The following is a 17,293-nucleotide window of genomic DNA, read 5'->3' on the forward strand; positions in this document are numbered from 1 at the left end:
CCAACAGGGACAAAATTATAGGATAAAGCTATGTATAAAAGAAAATCCTTCAGAGAGCACCAATAAGGCTTTTTTTGAAAATAAGCAGTTATGTATAATAGTACATGGCCGTAGCCACAGAGAAAAGTTTTATCTGTCTATTTCAGAATTATTGGAATTTTTCTTTCCCTTGTGTGGAAGTTAAGAGGACCGAGCTTATGTCAATAGCTAATATACTTTGATGTAAAAACATTTATTATTTTATTCAGTGTTACTTCTGTAAAAAGCAAAAGAAAAGAATCCTTCTTGTTGTCCTGATGACGAAGAGAGGCTAATAGCATTTTGAGAGACAGGTGATAGATCACATTTTCTTCCCTAGTAAAGGAATTCTTTCTTGTTAGGAATTCTAATTTCAGTCTTTTATACTTTTGGAGCATTTTCCTTTGCTTTTCTTCATTGCTATGAACTTAGTAAATACAATTATTCACATGCATGAGCTTACATTTAAAAAAATTAATCTGCAGCCGCTATTACCCAGTGTGAAAATGTAATGAAAGCATGAACACAGGATAAAGGCTGGTGTTTCTCTGCAGCCTAGAGTGGACAGAAGTTGCAGTTATCTCTAAGTACTGGCTGTATAAGCTTTAGTCAACCTGTGGACTGACCCTCTTCTTTCTCTCTCTCAAATGCTGAAAATATGTTGGAGTTCTTACTGTGTACCTTTTATAGTTGCATACGTGAACCTGGAAGAGTTTACCAGTGTCCATGTGCTGACCCATGTGTCTCTGTAGGCTTCTTGCAGCAGACCCACAAATATAAACCATGTAAAGAAAAAAATAAAATGTAAATCTTTATTTTTAAATGTTGCTGTCCTAGAAATGGTGTTTACAACGTAGTTAGAGGTCTTATCTCTAGGTATGTGGAGGCATAGAGAGAGAGGAAATGAATGTGGGTATGCATGCATGTCATTTCTTTGGATCCATTTATTCAGGTACCCTGAGGAAAATGTGAAAAGCCCCTTGAACATTTCCTATTGTATATTAGCTTTCCATCATAAAGTGTTTTTTTTCCCCTTTAAAATAGGTTGGTTCACCAAAAAGGAAGAGAGGCGTTTAATTCTTCCTCCTCTCTACTGTTCTTTAAAAAGTAAATTTTTAACTGATAGACCTTAAAGTCCTTTAGAGCTATTACTTTCTTTTGGCTAATTCGTAGAAAGGCACCATATGAAAATTGGATTTTTGATCTGATGGAGTGATCCTTGAGTTCTTATGAACCATTTATAGTCTATCAAGTAAATCTTTCTTAGTTCACGGATTATTGACCCAATGGACCATATTAGCTGCTTCGAAGCTGTTATAGCCCATTATGTTGATTCAGCTGACACAGGTGTGAACCCAGTCTACATGCCCAAGATGACATTAACATTGTTCTGGAAGACTCCCTTTTTCCCCCACAAGCTTTCTGTTTATTTCTGAATTTACAAGAGTTAGCTCAGAGTTCCTGACAACCATTGCATTAGTCTCCCCATTTGCTCAGTGATGTCAAAGCATTTGATAGCAGCTGGATGGTCTGTTTCTTGCTGTCTTTCTCTCTGTGTCTCTCTCTGTCCTTTAATCCTTAAAAGTAAAATGAGAATCATGTTTTTTGCAACACTCTAGGGCACCTTTTACCCTCAGATGCTTATAGAGTCCTTAGAAATTTATGGGATTTCTGTGAGCATCTGAATGCAATGCATACAATCGGAGAAACCCACCTTTTAGAAGAAATGATAACGTTGTGTTTTTAAAAAATGTTTTTATCTGAGTGGTTCCACTTAAAAAATTCCAGCGACTCTAGCCAGTGGTGAAATCAAGATGTGCCTTTAGTGATTTATATGATGCTCTAATGAAGCCCGTCCAGGTCTCAGCACAGACCCCTGGAGAGTCTATGACCTCACATAAATAACGTATAAGAGGGCACTGTAGACTGTTCATCATATCATTATTATTATTTGTAATAGGTATGACTCCTGAGGTGATACCTGCTCATGGGCAAAGAAACATATTCTTTCATAATCAGACGTACTTATGATGCATAGACAGATGCACAATGGAAGGTATTAAAATGTTTGCTGAGATATTCTATGGACGGACAATCTCAAGACAAGTTGAAGCAAGATGGTGTAAAATTAGTGTTCTTGGCAAATCCGTTTCTCACTCCACCACCACCCCCTCCCCGATTTTTGCCTTTTTTTAAGGTAACCATTGACAGATTCCATAGAAAGCGGTTGAGAGTCACTTTCTGTGTCTAAAAATGTGCCACTTGGTTTGTAGAAAATCCTAGTGTAAATGGTTAACAGCTTACTTAGCAGTTCCCCTCACCTTTTCAAGTGGCTTAAAACCTTCCCCCACCCCTCTCCCTCTGTGGCTAGTTTCACGCGCATCTCCTATTCAGTCTCAAACTCCTCTTGAAACTGGAAGAATGTCTGAGAAAATCTCACTGTGGAGGAGGGTGGCAAGGGGATTATTCAGGGCCTCTCCTCTCCTGCATCGGCTGGGTGGAAAGAGCCCCGGATTACTAGCTGTGGCCATTTAAGGGCATCTTACAGCCTCATTTTTCTGCTGTTTGAAAAATCTCTAATTTGGGGGATTTTGATGATTAAATACAGGAATGTATTTGAAGTATTATGCAAGCTTCATGGCACTGTCTGATGCGAGATGTTAAGTCTCACACAGGCTGCCTCAACTGGCCTGGGTAATCAGGGCTGTCATTTGAAATGATACATTCGAAAATGCAGCGACCTATCTCCCTTGTTGCTTCACTGGGATAAATTCTTCTCACAAACCTAGAGGAGTAAATTTAGTTAAAAGGTCACCCACCTTATGCTCTTGCTTGGTAAGTGGATTGATTACTGTGCTCTGGCATTTGAAATAATGGGGCTGGCTGCTTTTAAAGAGGAGCAAGGTTGAGAGGGATTCCTTCCCTTCAAGAAGTCCTCCCCATGCTGTCTGGGAAGGGGAAGTGCCCTCAGTTTAGGATGTGGTCCTCTGTGTAGGATGTCGTACATGTGGCACAACGTGGGACAAGTCTTGGGTTCCTCCTGCGCCTCTCTGCTTGGCCACCAAAGTAGGGGATCGTCATGTGATCAGTCTTCCCAGAATGGAAGCTGCTTCTGAAATACCAGAACTTAGGCTTCATCTTGTCTTACTTCTTGCCTAATGAGAAGTATTTCTTTGTAAAGCTTTTGAAGGTTGATAAATCTCCTCGCATCTCATTATAAATCCCTTCCTTATTAATGGCTTCCCTATCATATTATATTAGTAATTGTTTTCATGAATGCCACAGAGAAATGTAATCACATTACCACCTTTCAAATTGCATTAGCGAAAATGAATAAAATGTATATATATCAATGGAATACAAAATTGCTGATTCAACGTTAAGGTGAAATGAGATGAGTATTACTTATCATTCACATGATATCAGAGGTGCTTTGGCTCCTTATATAAAGTTAAGTAATTCTGGTAAATGTAGAATGAACTTAGTTAAAATGTGGTTATTCTTTTACAGTGAACTAACTCCTTATTTTCATTTAGATGCTAGGTGTACATTCACGGGAAGAGTATGTCTTTTCTCATTATGTTATCCCAGCTGCCTAAGTAGTCCATAAAATTTCGTAAGCAAACAGGCAATAAATGAGATATCTTAATTGTTAACTGTTAGGTAAGAAAATAAAATGTTTCTGCCCAAATTGAAATGCCTTTTCATTTCCTGTTTCTCTAATATTACTAATTGCCTAACAAAATAGCTTGTATTACCATAGACTTAATTTAATTGGGGGGAAAAAAGCATAACAGAAGCACTATGCAGGCTTTGATGCCATGGAAGCAGGGATATTTTCCTTATATAATTGGCTATATCCCGCTGTTGATTTTTACTCTGAACTCCTACATTATTTAAATGGGGTCTTCCTCATGTCGATTGATAGTAGGCTGTAGTTGTAAGGTAATGACTGCAGATGCTCATTGGATCCATGTCTGTGAAAATTTATGTGCCTCTGTGTATGTCCCTTTCTCCCAGTTTGTATTTATATATTCACACATAGTCATAGAAACATTCACACTCATACACAAACATCTGCTCAGAAGTATATGCTTTCTGTCTTTGCCCCCTCCTCCTAAACCATATTCATTTCTTGACTTCTGCGGAAGTAATTTTTTCATCCCAGTAAGATGAGCAATGGGGCTTCCCTGGTAGCTCACTAGTAAAGAATCCACCTGTCAATGCAGGAGATGCGGGTTTGATCCCTGCGTTGGGAAGATCCCCTGGAGAAGGAAGTGGCAACTCACTCCAGTATTCTCCCTGGGAAACGCCGTGGTCAGAGGAGCCTGGTGGGCTACAGTGCATGGGGTTGCAGAGAGTTGGACATGACTTAGGAACTAAACAACAACAACAAAATAGAGGAATGCTTTTACTCGTACACATGACAGGATTCTTCATTGTCCATTTTAAACAATTCGTTTTGAGTTTTTCTAATATCTTAGTGTTAATGTGCTGAACATTATGGCTGAGAGGCCTCCTGACCCTCAGTTTGTTGGAGGATATAAGGATGGCCTGGATTTTCCTGGTAGAAAAATGGCATTGGATTTAAAAGTATTTGTCATTTTAACATGGACCTACCAGTTTTTAATATTTTCAAAGTAGAGGAATTTCAAGTTTAAGCAGCAGAAATTCTTTAGTTGGTCTGACTTCTGTTCAATCATTTTGTTGTTCAGTCGCTCAGTCATGTCCGACTCTTTGCAACTCCATGGACTGCAGCAAGCCAGGCTTGCCTGTCCTTCACCATCTCCCAGAGCCTGCTCAAACTCATATCCATTGAGTAGGTGATGCCATCCAACCATCTCATCCTCTTTTGTCCTCTTCTCCCACCTTCAGTCTTTCCCAGCATAAGGGCCTTTTATAAAGAGTCAGCTTTTCGCATCAGGTGGCCAAGTATTGGAGTTTCAGCTTCAGCATCAGTCCTTCCAACGAATATTCAGGATTGATCTCCTTTAGGATTGACTGGTTTGATCTCCTTGCAGTCCAGGGGACTCTCAAGAGTCTTCTCCAACACCACAGTTCAATCATTTAGTATTTGTATATTGACCTGCTAGGTTAAAGAAGGATATTATGCCACATTATGTCCCCTGAGGAATAATATCTCATGAATTAAATGATTTAAAACCATTAACAGAAATTAGGTGGTTTAGTGGGTTTGCTCTCCTCACTTTTAAGCAGTTTTATTGAGATAGAGTTCACAGATCATACATTCTACTCATTTAAAGTATACAATTTAATGAATTTTAGTATGTTCACAGTTATACACAACCATCATCACAGTGATTTCTGAACTTTTTTTGTCACTTTAAAAAGAAACCACTAACTACTCTCTATCTGTACAAATCTCTGTGTTCTGCATATTTCATATGAATGGACTTATGTAATATGAGATCTCTTGTGTCTGGTTTCTCTTACTCAGCATGATAAAGTTCATCCATATTGTGGTATTATCAAGTGTTCTTCTCTTTGTATGAGCCAGATGAATATTCCATTGTGTAAATACGCATATTTTGTTTATCCATTTGCCAGTTGTTGGGGGAGAAGGGAGCACACCTTTTAAGAGAAAATTAAAGTGAGGTTTTAAGTCTTCTGCTTTTTAGCAGTACCTGGTATTCAAAGGCTGCCTTTTCACAGTGAATCTCTTTCGGGTATTTTGGATGTGTTTATTGGGAAGGTAATATTTCCTTGGTCAGTAATGTTGTTCTTATGATGTCTTGTTGAAGTCGGCCATTTTCAGTCGCCCAGCTTTCTGTCTTTTTTTTTTTTAAGTTTATTTTTGGCTCCCCTGGGTCTTCGTTGTACCTGTAGACTTCCTCTAGTTGCAGAGAGGACTACTCTCTAGCTTCAGAGCACGGACTTCTCACTGCAATGGCTTCTCTTGCGGAGCACAGGCTCCAGGGTGTGCGGGCTTAGTAGTTGCTGCTCACAGGCACTAGAGTGACGGCTCAGCAATTGTGGGGCACAGCCTTAGTTTCCATGCAGTATGTGGGATCTTCCAGGACCAGGGATCGAACTGGTGTCCCCTGTGTTACAAGGCCGAGTCCCAACCACTGGACTACCAGGGAAGCCCCCAGCTTTCTGTCTTGACCTTGTTGTTATAGCTTTTTTTATTTATATATATATAGCTTTTTTATTTACATATATAGCTTCTACACCTTGTAGTGCCTGTGGACTGACCATGTCTTTGTAAAGCTCCTGACTCAGCTACAAGATGTAATAAGGAATCTTTTATTGAAGGGTCAATAAACTTTTTTATTTCTAATTTGTCTTGCCACCAGCCAAGATATATACTCTTGCAGTCCTATTGTGTGAATTTGTTGATGGGTTTGGTTAAGCAGACAGGATAACTTCATTGCTTCTTATTTGCTGTTGTTACTATTGTATTATAAATAGTGGCATTTACATTGTAGTTTAAAACTCTGTGCACCCATACACCCTATAATCACTGATAATCACTTGTGAAGTCTGTGAACATAACTCATTCAAACTCAGATCTGTACATTTCCTTACATAAATGCAAACATATACCCACCTTACTATAAATATTAATTTATATTAATAGTCTCATAGAGGTAGATACGGAGAAGGCAATGGCACCCCACTCCAGTACTCTTGCCTGGAAAATCCCATGGACGGAGGAGCCTGGTAGGCTGCAGTCCCTGGGGTCGCGAAGAGTCGGACACAAACTGAGTGACTTCACTTTCACTTTTCACTTTCATGCATTGGAGAAGGAAATGGCAACCCACTCCAGTGTTCTTGCCTGGAGCATCCCAGGGACGGGGGAGCCTGGTGGGCTGCCATCTATGGGGTCGCACAGAGTCGGACACGACTGAAGCGACTTAGCAGCAGCAGCAGCAGCAGCAGAGGTAGATAAGACTTTTCAGGTTGTTCTAATACCTCTTTATAGGATATTTAAATTCAGGGGTCTCTTGCCCAGTGTTCTGTGTCTATCCAGCTCACATCTTCTTGCCTTGTTTTGATACCTGATTATAAAACCCTGCAGCACAGCCGGTGTAAATACCTTTCCTTTTGTCCTGTGTTTTGTAATCAAGTAATAGATGGGGAAACAGTGGAAACAGTGTCAGACTTTATTTTTGGGGGCTCCAAAATCACTGCAGATGGTGACTGCAGCCATGAAATTAAAAGACGCTTACTCCTTGGAAGAAAAGTTATGACCAACCTACATAGCATATTGAAAAGCCAGAGACATTACTTTGCCAACAAAGGTCCGTCTAGTCAAGGCTATGGTTTTTTCAGTGGTCATGTATGGATGTGAGAGTTGGACTGTGAAGAAAGCTGAGCGCCAGAGAATTGATGCTTTTGAACTGTGGTGTTGGAGAAGACTCTTGAGAGTCCCTTGGACTGCAAGGAGATCCAACCAGTCCATTCTAAAGGAGATCAGCCCTGGGTGTTCATTGGAAGGACTGATGCTGAAGCTGAAACTCCAATACTTTGGCCACCTCTTGCAAAGAGTTGACTCATTGGAAAGGACTCTGATGCTGGGAGGGATTGGGGGCAGGAGGAGAAGGGGACGACAGAGGATGAGATGGCAGGATGGCATCACCGACTCGATGGACGTGAGTTTGAGTGAATCCAGGAGTTGGTGATGGACAGGGAGGCCTGGCGTGCTGCGATTCATGGGGTCGCAAAGTGTCAGACACGGCTAAGTGACTAAACTGAGCTGAACTGAAAAGTAAGTTTCTCATGTAATTGTCTAGTTTGTGTTAGTCATAAGTAAGCTCAGAAGTCTTCTGTCATGCAAAAAAAAATGTCATTGTTCGAGGTGCAATGACTTATGCAAATTTCAGACACTGTGTTCTTCTACAAAGATGGTAACATAGAGATTTCCCATGTCTTCGCCAAAACTCAATGTACTTCTCTTGGAAGTTGTTTCTTTTCAATTAGATCATGAATCAGCCATCAAAAATGGAGGAGAAAAAACTGTCCTGAAAAGTATACAAGAGGCTATTTTTTGGCTTAATCACCATTACTATCATGTGAGTTGTTTAGAATCTTCGTGGCAGTGCCTGAAGTACTATGTTGGGTTCTCATATATAAGATGTATTCATGGGTGTGGAAGTCCATCTTTTTTTTGGTCATATATATATGATTACTCTTTTCATCCATAGTGTTGGTAGCTGTTACTTTGTAATTACTGCAGTGTATTCTGAGGCGATCATAGAATAATTAGTTTCCAGATTCATTGCAGGTACTTTTTTATTCCAGATTTTATATTTTTAAGATAAATGTCTTTGAAGGACATTTTTATGCCAGGTAAAAGGTTTACTTGATCTTTGGCACCATACATACCTTTTCTTCTGGTACTTGTGTGTATGTTCAGAGATGGGTGATATATGCAGTGATGATTTAATGAGTTAATTATAACATAGACTACTGTGTATCCTCATAGAAGGTTGGCTGATCTTACCTATTTATCATACCTCCATGTGATTTCCAAAGTAGAAAATTCATTTGATTAAGAAATTTGTTCTTGTTAAAAATAAGAGAGGCAAACCATGTCACTGATCAGCATTATAGCCAATTAATTTGTGTGCCTAGATTGTACCACCCAGGTTTATGGGAGAAACTGCTGGGACAGATGAATGCTGAATTAATGACTGAGTTTTTCAGTAATTCAGTTTCAGTGCAGGTTATGTACTTAACTCTTTAACATTTAAAAATCATTCTAGTAAAACTTCATAATCCAAGTTGTAAATCTTGGTATTCTCTCCAGAAATGAATAAGGAGAAAGCGGATTTTAGAAGGATTTTTAGTTATACATGGACTATTTGGCCAAGTTAATGAACACTTGAGGAGATTTCATGGCAAATGGTTTTTTAGTGTGAAAAGACAAAGCCCAGAACGGAAGTTAGTCTTACTTTCAGTGGGGCTTTTTTGAAGGGGAGGTTCTCTGTGATGGCTCCTTCAGAACGTGTCTTATGTTTCTCCATGCCCTGTGACCTTATTTTACCTTTTGTTATTTTGCACCAATAGGTAACTTCTGTAAGTGTTCCCAAACAAGGAACAGCTAATAGGAGATGTATTAATTAGCCTCGTGGATAGTTCTTTTGTGGAATACACTAAATATTAATATTAGCTGAAGTCCCATTCTCTGCTTTCCTGAGGAATGTCATTTGGTGAGAAGACTGATATTCAGTTCACATAAATTTGCAGAGTTCAAGCCAGCTACAAGTATAATAAAGCTAAAGATACTTTAGTTTTAGTGATTACAGAATCTCTTATTTGAATAGGTCTTTGGAACTCATCCAGAATACTTGCAAATGTACTCTTACTTAATATTCAAATATGAGAGTGTTACTGGAAGTTGATTAAATATTTTTATACTAAATTGGTCTACTTTATTCATTGTAGATATACTTTTGAACTTGAATATTTGTAATTTACTGGTTTCAACTGTGTATCTTCTTTTTTTAACGACTTAAAAAGTTATTGGAGTATCGTTGATTACAATGTTGTGTTAATTTCAGGTGTACAGCAAAGTGAATCAGCTGTAAGCATATATATATCGCCTTGTATATCTTCTCTTTCTGTTGCTGCTGCTCAGTCACTTCAGTCGTGTCCGACTCTGTGCGACCCCATAGACGGCAGCCCACCAGGCTCCCCCGTCCCTGGGATGCTCCAGGCAAGAACACTGGAGTGGGTTGCCATTTCCTTCTCCAATGCATGAAAGTGAAAAGCGAAAGGGAAGTCGCTCAGTCGTGTCTGACTCTTAGCGACCCCATGGACTGCAGCCTACTAGGCTCCTCCATCCATGAGATTTTCCAGGCAAGAGTACTGGAGTGGGGTGCCATTTCCTTCTCCATCTCTTTCTGTAGTTAATGGAAATAAACTGATTAATAATTGGGAAATCCACCCTATCATTTAAGAGATGTGTAACACCTATATAAACATTTTTTAACTCCATATTAAAACAAATAATGATCCCTGTCATGCCCAATTTAGAGGATTATAGTATGAAGAAAGTGGCATCATATATGTCAAGGTGTTCATTTACTCATTAAGACTAAATATATATTAAGCATTTACAAGGTATGGAAGAAATACATTGGGAAGAATCATAAGGGAAAAATTATTCAGAGGTAATATGTGGAAAGTTTGTTGAGGTCATAAATGGTTTCCAGCTTTTGAGCTTTTGTTATCACTGGACAAAGAGCCACATGCTTTATGTTATTTCATTTGAATCTATTGACACAGTTGTGTTACTGTTATCATTTTATAGATGGGAAAGAGGCTAAGAGATTGATGAAATTCTTTAAATGTCTTTTGAGCACCTTTATTTGCCAGTATACATTGTAAGCCCAACATATGTCACCCTGCCATTAAGGAGCTTAAATTTTAGAGGGGAAGACATATCTTAATCAAATAGCCACCCAGATACACACACACACACACACACACACACACACACACACACACACACACACACACGTGTGTGCATGTTCAGTCACTCAGTTGCGTCCAACTCTTTGCAACCCCATGGACTGTAGCCCACCAGGCTCCTCTGTCCATGGGATTCCCCAGGCAAGAAGACTGGATCGGGTTACCATTTCCTTCTCCAGGGGAACTTCCTGACCCTGGGATCGAACCTTTGTCTCCTGCATTGGCAGGCGTTTTCTTTACCACTGGCATATATAAACTAGGTTATGAATAAGTAGTATAGATGAATTATAGATAAATATGACCTTCACAGCTGTGGTAAGTGGTGTGACACTTGTGAAACAGGAGACTAATGGGGATCTTGTCTTGATCAGGAGCTGAGAGCAGCTGCTCTGGAGAATGGAAGTAATATTTGTGTTGAAAACTTGAAAGGGAAACAGGAGTTCACAGTATAGAGTGGTGGTGGACGGTGGGCAGGTGGAGGGGCTCTGCCCATGGCTGCCTGACCGAGTAGGAGGGAGAGCTCCCACACACCTGGATCTGATTGCTGTGACTTTAAGTAAGATCCTGAGTTAGCTCCACCGCAGTTTCCTCCTCTGTGAAATAAAGGGAATGCTAGTACGGTCCTCATGGTATTTTCATGGAGAGCTAATATTTGTAAGTATCTGGAAATGACAAATATCCAGCAAACCTTTGCTATTAATAATAAAAATACTAATATCGAATAGTATATTCATTATAATATTACATTAATTATATAAATATTATTATTAATCATTAATGGTTTGCTGTTATAGATAAATTTTTGTGTCCTACCTTTGGTGGAAGAAAAGACAAAGTTGTAAAGAGCGAGAAACGATCCTTCTCAAACCTCTTCAGGGGTTTCCTTCTGTTCTCAGGGTGTCTCCTCGGAACCCACTGTCCAAGAGCTCTGACTGTCAAATCCTTGAGCATAGAGATTCACTATGCATTTCCTGCCACTTAACACATTACTTGGCTCTGCAGTGATCGGTTTTGCGTAGTGATGATACTTGAAGCCGTAGGAAGGGATGAAATTGCCAAGTTAAAGAACGAGAAGCCTGCCTGTGAGAAACACCTGTATTTATTTACAGTGGAGAGAGAGTGAGAAGCTGCTGCCAAAACACTAGGATAGTTTGTCTCTACAGTCCAGGAATGAAGGAGAGTTATGCCTTAAGCTGCCTTGAGGCCTCGGAGAACGAGGAGACTAGAAAAAGGGACCAGATGTGATGAGACTATCCCTCTTGGAGAAAGCAGTTTCAGGACCGTGTGTGGCAGAATCCAGATTGTAAAATTAAAATGTAGGTGGAAGCGCTGGGTGGTGGGTGCATGGATTTTTCTTTCAAGATATCCATGGTAAAGGTAAGCAGGAAATTATTCCTTTTATTTAAGATGTAGGCTTAAGAATTTTTTTCTTGTTCTTGGGCTGTTGGAAAAGCTGACCATATTGAAATGGAGGAAGGAGTTTCAGGGCATTGGATGAGTTGGGATCCCGGAGGTGTGGAGGGGTTGCTGGCTTGAGTTGGCCAGACCTGCATAAGATCCTGAATCTATAAGGAGGAACAACCTGATCAGATCGTCTCTCTTCTGCTGTTCCCTTTCTGTCACTTCGCTATCATCCCTGATTTTTCTGTAGTTGTGGGTGCCCAGCAGTGAGTGGGAGACCTGGTGTATTATTAGCTTCATAACGAATCGGGTATGATCACCAAAATGAAGGCTTCTCCATCTCTGCTCTTCCCAGCTCTCTCCTCGTAAAGTGTATACGTTTTGAGGTTTAACTGGCTTGGATAGTTTTATTATAATTTATGTTTTTGAAGTGTGGGTGAGTTGGCAAGTGATCACATTGGTTCTGTTTTGTTCTGAATAAATAGTATGTCAAACTTTTATGCTGTTTCAAAAATGTTATTTAGAGTAAAACTTCCTTTGAAGCCACAATAGTCTTGTATTCAAAATATTTATTTAGACCATATTGTTTAAATATATATAATTCCCTTAAGGCACAATTGTAGTCTATATAAATCTGGATTTAAAACAAATAGACCTTCTGGAATTCATAGAAATACAAAATGGATACTCCAGAGCTTAAGTGTTTATATACAAAAGGAGTTGAGGTGTTCCAATGTTTGTATGTTTAGGTACAAAAGGAGTAGAATTCATGAAAAAGGATAATGGTACAAAAAGTTTTAATTCCCAAGTGTGGCAGACGTATAAAGTTGCTTAGGAAGAGAAAAATATTTGAATCATAAGCTAGTTCTGAGTAAATGAATGACTACTTGAACCAGTAAATAAATATACCTAAAATAAAGCAAATCTACAAGTCTCTTAATTTGTTTCGTCCTGAATATAACTATAATTAAAATTGAGGAAAGTGTATTTTAAAACACAATGTAAAATGAGGCTATTTTTGTGAAATCATAAAATGTTATCAAATTAACAATTTAAAAGATGTATGTCTTTGGTTCCAGAATTAACATATAGTTCTTGAGAGACGGTCATTCTTAGTTTTGATCATTCTTTATTTTGGTAAGCAGAGTTAATTTTTTTTTTTTTAGTGTTTATGAAAGATTCTGTTATCGTATCTCAGATTATATAAATATTTTAATGTCAATCTGGTTGCTGTATCTGAATTTATACCTGAATAGTGTATGGAGTGCCCTAGTTTTTGTAGAAACACTGCCCTCTAAAAAAACTGTTTGGGGTTTGTTTTACTACAGTACAATCAAACTGAGTTTCCTAATGAACATGCCGTTTAAAGAAGCTCTTTCCAACCTGGAATGCTCTGATGTATTGCTCAGTCAAACTACTGAAGTTGTTATAAGAAATTTGGGGAGACATAGTTTCCCTTCTGACCTCCAGATACATTACTCTTCTCTATCAGCATTCCCTTTGCTCTCCCTGTGTCTTATTTCTATTTCCTTTATGCACTCACACATACAGCAAAGTTGTACAACCTCCTAATAGGTAATTGGACTATTGACACTGGAAGAAAGACCCTGAAACATCAGACAGATGGTACCCTTGCCTGTTTTTCTTGCAGTAATAGAGGAGCAAACTAGGGTTAGAGGTGAGGCAAGAAAGGAGGCTACAGCTGCGACTCAGCACTGAAAACTGAATAAGGACCTGTAGATTTAATGTTCATTAGCAAAAGAGAAGTGTTTTAAACTTGCTTGATCTAAGCATGGGGAACAGTAAAAGCCCATTCAGTCTCATTCTCTGTAAATGGAATTTGGCTCAACCATGTTAACAATATCTAAAATACTGTCTGTTACAAATGAGACAGTTTATATAAAAACCCAACTGGTTCCAGGAATATGAGCGTCTGAGGCTGTGTAAGTGGGCAGAGCTTTCAGGCCCAGCTCTGCAGTTTCAGGTACCCTCCTGCCTCTCCCCCCACCCCTCCCCACCCCCAAATCAGTAATTATTGATTGCATCTAAAGCTGTAGAGAGATCTTTTCCTGGCAGTTCAGGTAGTTACAGTAGATTGTTAATCTGTGAATGGTTGGACAAAATCCCTTCTGTCTTCAGAATTTCCATGCAAATTAGGATTAAATGTATGAGATAAATTTATTAACTGTAGTCCTGGAGCATAGGTCAGCTTTAGTACAATTCTTCAGCCCAGGTTTTTAATCTATAAAAAGTTACACTTCATTAATGTTAATTTCCTAGGGATTCACTTTAAAATGTAAACTGATGAGATGATTTTTAAAGGTACTTGTAAAGAAATAAAACGTTTTTGAGGGTGTCTTCCAGTGTTCTATAATACAGGTGAATTGTTACAAATATCGAATATTCACATAAATGTCTTTTCCTATTCTGCATCTGATCTAAAAGCAAATTTAAACTTATTTTCTTACATCATTAAAATAAAGAGAAGGTCGTTTTGCATTTTTCAAAATAGGAATGCAAATGGAATTAATATTTCAAGGATGGAAAAAATCAAGGAGTTAGGAAGTGATAAATGATGCCAGAAATATGATGGATGTTATTGGGCCAAAAGGAGTGTCTTTCAAAAGATGTCTAAGAGATTGATAAAGCTTTTCAATCAAACACTGCAGAAGAAAAGTCATATTCTGTTAATATTATTTGTATATCATGTTTTATTTTCAACATTTCACTTGTTATTGTATGAGAGTCTATATCGTTTGCATTCTTGCCAGTGAATATTTGGTAGTAGCGATCTTTTTTTCTCTTTCGGATCTCGGGTATTTCAGAGCCAGCATCTCATAGAATAAGAATAAGGTTCACTCGTATACTACTTAGTCTATGCTTCCAATTTAAAGCTCATCTATGAATGGCAAGAAACATTCTGTTAATGAATCAGCTTTGTTTTCTAATATGTTTTGGTAAGAGATTTTTGATGGTTTCAAAATTTTTCTCTAAATCTCTCCAGGCCCCTAAAGCTGTTAAAAATGGGAAGAAGGTGTTATTTCTTAAAATGCTGAAGAAGTAGGGTCCCTTTTGAACAGACGCTGATCTCTTTTTCCTCCTCTCACTCTCAGGCCATCCGCTGCACACTGGTGAACTGCACATGTGAGTGTTTCCAGCCGGGGAAGATTAACCTGAGGACTTGCGATCAGTGTAAACATGGCTGGGTGGCACACGGTGAGGAAAATCTGGACTTTTCTCCTTGCTCTTGTTATGTTCGTGTAAGCGTGGTTTTTTGTTTTTTGTTTTTTGTTTTCCTTTTAGAGCCATCACTGGCCTGGAGAAGAGAAGGGTCAGCTGTGCCCCTAGTGTTAGCTCCCATGTAGCCTGCAGCTCCCAAATAGCGTATTCTTGGCTCCCAGAAGTAAGGCCAGGCGGGCAGCTCTCAGCAGAAGGGCTAGATGTTTATAGCACAGTTGGGTTCTGAGTGAACGCAGCAGCAGCCAGCAAGCACCAGGCCCCATGGAAACTCAAACATACCACAGTTGGCCTTTCAGGCCCGGGACCTCAGAGGCGAGCTGGCAAATCCTCTTTGCTTGAGGAGAACTCCTCCATGACTGCCCACCCTTGTCATCTGCTTTCGGGGCAGAGTTGATCCTCCCAGATGTTAAATTTTGTATGGTCTTAAGGTGAGTGAGTGAGTGAACGGGAACATTATTTGACTGGTATCTGAAAAAAGAATCCGTAAATACCTGCTTTCAGCATGCCCAGGGATTCGAGGAGGCTGGCCCCCGGTGGAGGGTGAGCTCTGCATAGGCGTGTGTTCCGGGCGAGGGTGACCCAGGGCCACGGCTGGAAGTGCGGAGGCTCCTTGCCAGATGCACAGAGCTGTCCCATCCCTGGGCCTTGACCAAGCATTTAACTGTCCTTCTGTCTGGTTTATGTTATTTATGTTGAGGCCAGAGGAGACTTGGGAATAAGCAGAGACGTTTTCTTTACTTCCTGGACAGTAGAATCTTAAAAGATAGGTAATGTTTATAGAAGAAATCCTGGCTTGAGATTTTTTTGACAGCCTTGGGGGATTGGCTCTTAAGTGGACATATTCTTCATTCCCAAGCAGTGCCAAATATCCAGTGGGTTGTAGTTTTATAAATGTCATGTTATTCTAGCAAGATCTGAAGAAACGACACCAGGCCATGCCTTGAAATGCCTTCAATTTATCATATATCTTGCTTGCTGGGGGTATGTGGGTTGGCATTGTGGAGACATTTCAGCCCTGTGTCTGTGAGGGAGAGAAAAGAGGTACACAGAGTAGTATGGGGGGATCATACTAGACGGCGTGTGCCTGGCAGACAAAGCCACAGTCCTGCAGCACCTCCAGGGAGGGAACTTGTTCCTGCTTCATTAACAAGGCCAATATCTGCAACAACTCTCAGTCCAGTTCTGAACAACGTTTAAGCTGCTGTCACTTTTGTTTGCGAGTGACTGTTGGATGATTTCTTCTCCTTTCCTACAGTAGTCTGCTTGCTAGGACTGCTGTAACAAAACGCCTCAAAGTGGGTGGCTTAAACATCAGAAATGTATCTCCACACAGTACTGAAGGCCCGAAGTCCAAAATCAGGATGGTTTCATTCTGAGGATTCTCTTCCCGGCTTGCACACGGCTGCCCTCGTTGTGTGCTCTCGTGGTCTGTGCTCTGTGGGGGCACACCCGTGTCTCTGTACATCCAGGTTCCTCTTTTCATAAGGACACCAGTCATGTTGCGGGAGGGCCCAGCCTGATGGCCTCACTTGTCTCCAAATACAGTCACATTCTGAAGGACTAGGGATGAAGGCTTCAACATATGAATTTGGCGAAAACACAGTTCAGTTCATATCACTAAGTATCCTTTCCCACAATATGTTTGGGCTCTGCCAGGTAATGGCTTATGTCCCAAGCCCATTAAGAATCATGGAGACAAAAAAGAAAAGCAAAAACGAAAAAGAACCCGGCAGGCAGTGTGGGGTCAAATCTTGGCTCTACAACTTTGATGGCACGTAGGTCAAAATCTCTGCATCTGAATATTCTTGTCTGTAACACGTTAATAATACCTGCCTTGTAAGATTATTGTGAGTATTGAAGATAAAATATATGAAGTCTTTAAAATAAATAATACATGTTAAAAGTAACAAACTGGACAAACATGAGCAATAAGCTGGGGGGCAGTCATTAAACAAAGGACTTTTCATTCATTCCCTCTCATTTTTTCCAAAGCCATCTTGCGTTACCATCATCTATCTACTGTGGTAGCCTTGTGAGTATAAAAGTGGACTGTGTCACCAGTTTATTTTATCTGTCTAACTTCCACATGCATATTACATTAGCAGTGTAATGGGGAGGGAAAAGCAATATTTCTTCCTTCTTGAACAACATAAATTATCCACAGCCACTGGTTGTTTCTAAGATTTTCTGAGGG

At 39.7% G+C, this 17,293-nt stretch overlaps 1 protein-coding gene across 24 annotated transcripts in view; it reads left to right on the plus strand.

Annotated features, from left to right (window-relative positions):
* BNC2 (basonuclin zinc finger protein 2) overlaps nucleotides 1–17,293 on the plus strand; it is a 486,409-nt gene that overhangs the window by 297,522 nt on the left and 171,594 nt on the right. For all 24 annotated transcript variants that reach the window (XR_008713500.1, XM_055577984.1, XM_055577992.1 and 21 more), the window contains one exon: nucleotides 14,973–15,075. Coding sequence is in view for 22 of the 24 variants with exons in the window: in XM_055577984.1 (XP_055433959.1) it covers nucleotides 14,973–15,075 (103 nt within the window). In the remaining 2 variants the exon portion in view is untranslated. The remainder of the gene's footprint in view (nucleotides 1–14,972; nucleotides 15,076–17,293) is intronic.

Source organism: Bubalus kerabau, chromosome 4, assembly GCF_029407905.1.
Source record: "Bubalus kerabau isolate K-KA32 ecotype Philippines breed swamp buffalo chromosome 4, PCC_UOA_SB_1v2, whole genome shotgun sequence".
Taxonomy (NCBI): domain Eukaryota; kingdom Metazoa; phylum Chordata; class Mammalia; order Artiodactyla; family Bovidae; genus Bubalus; species Bubalus kerabau.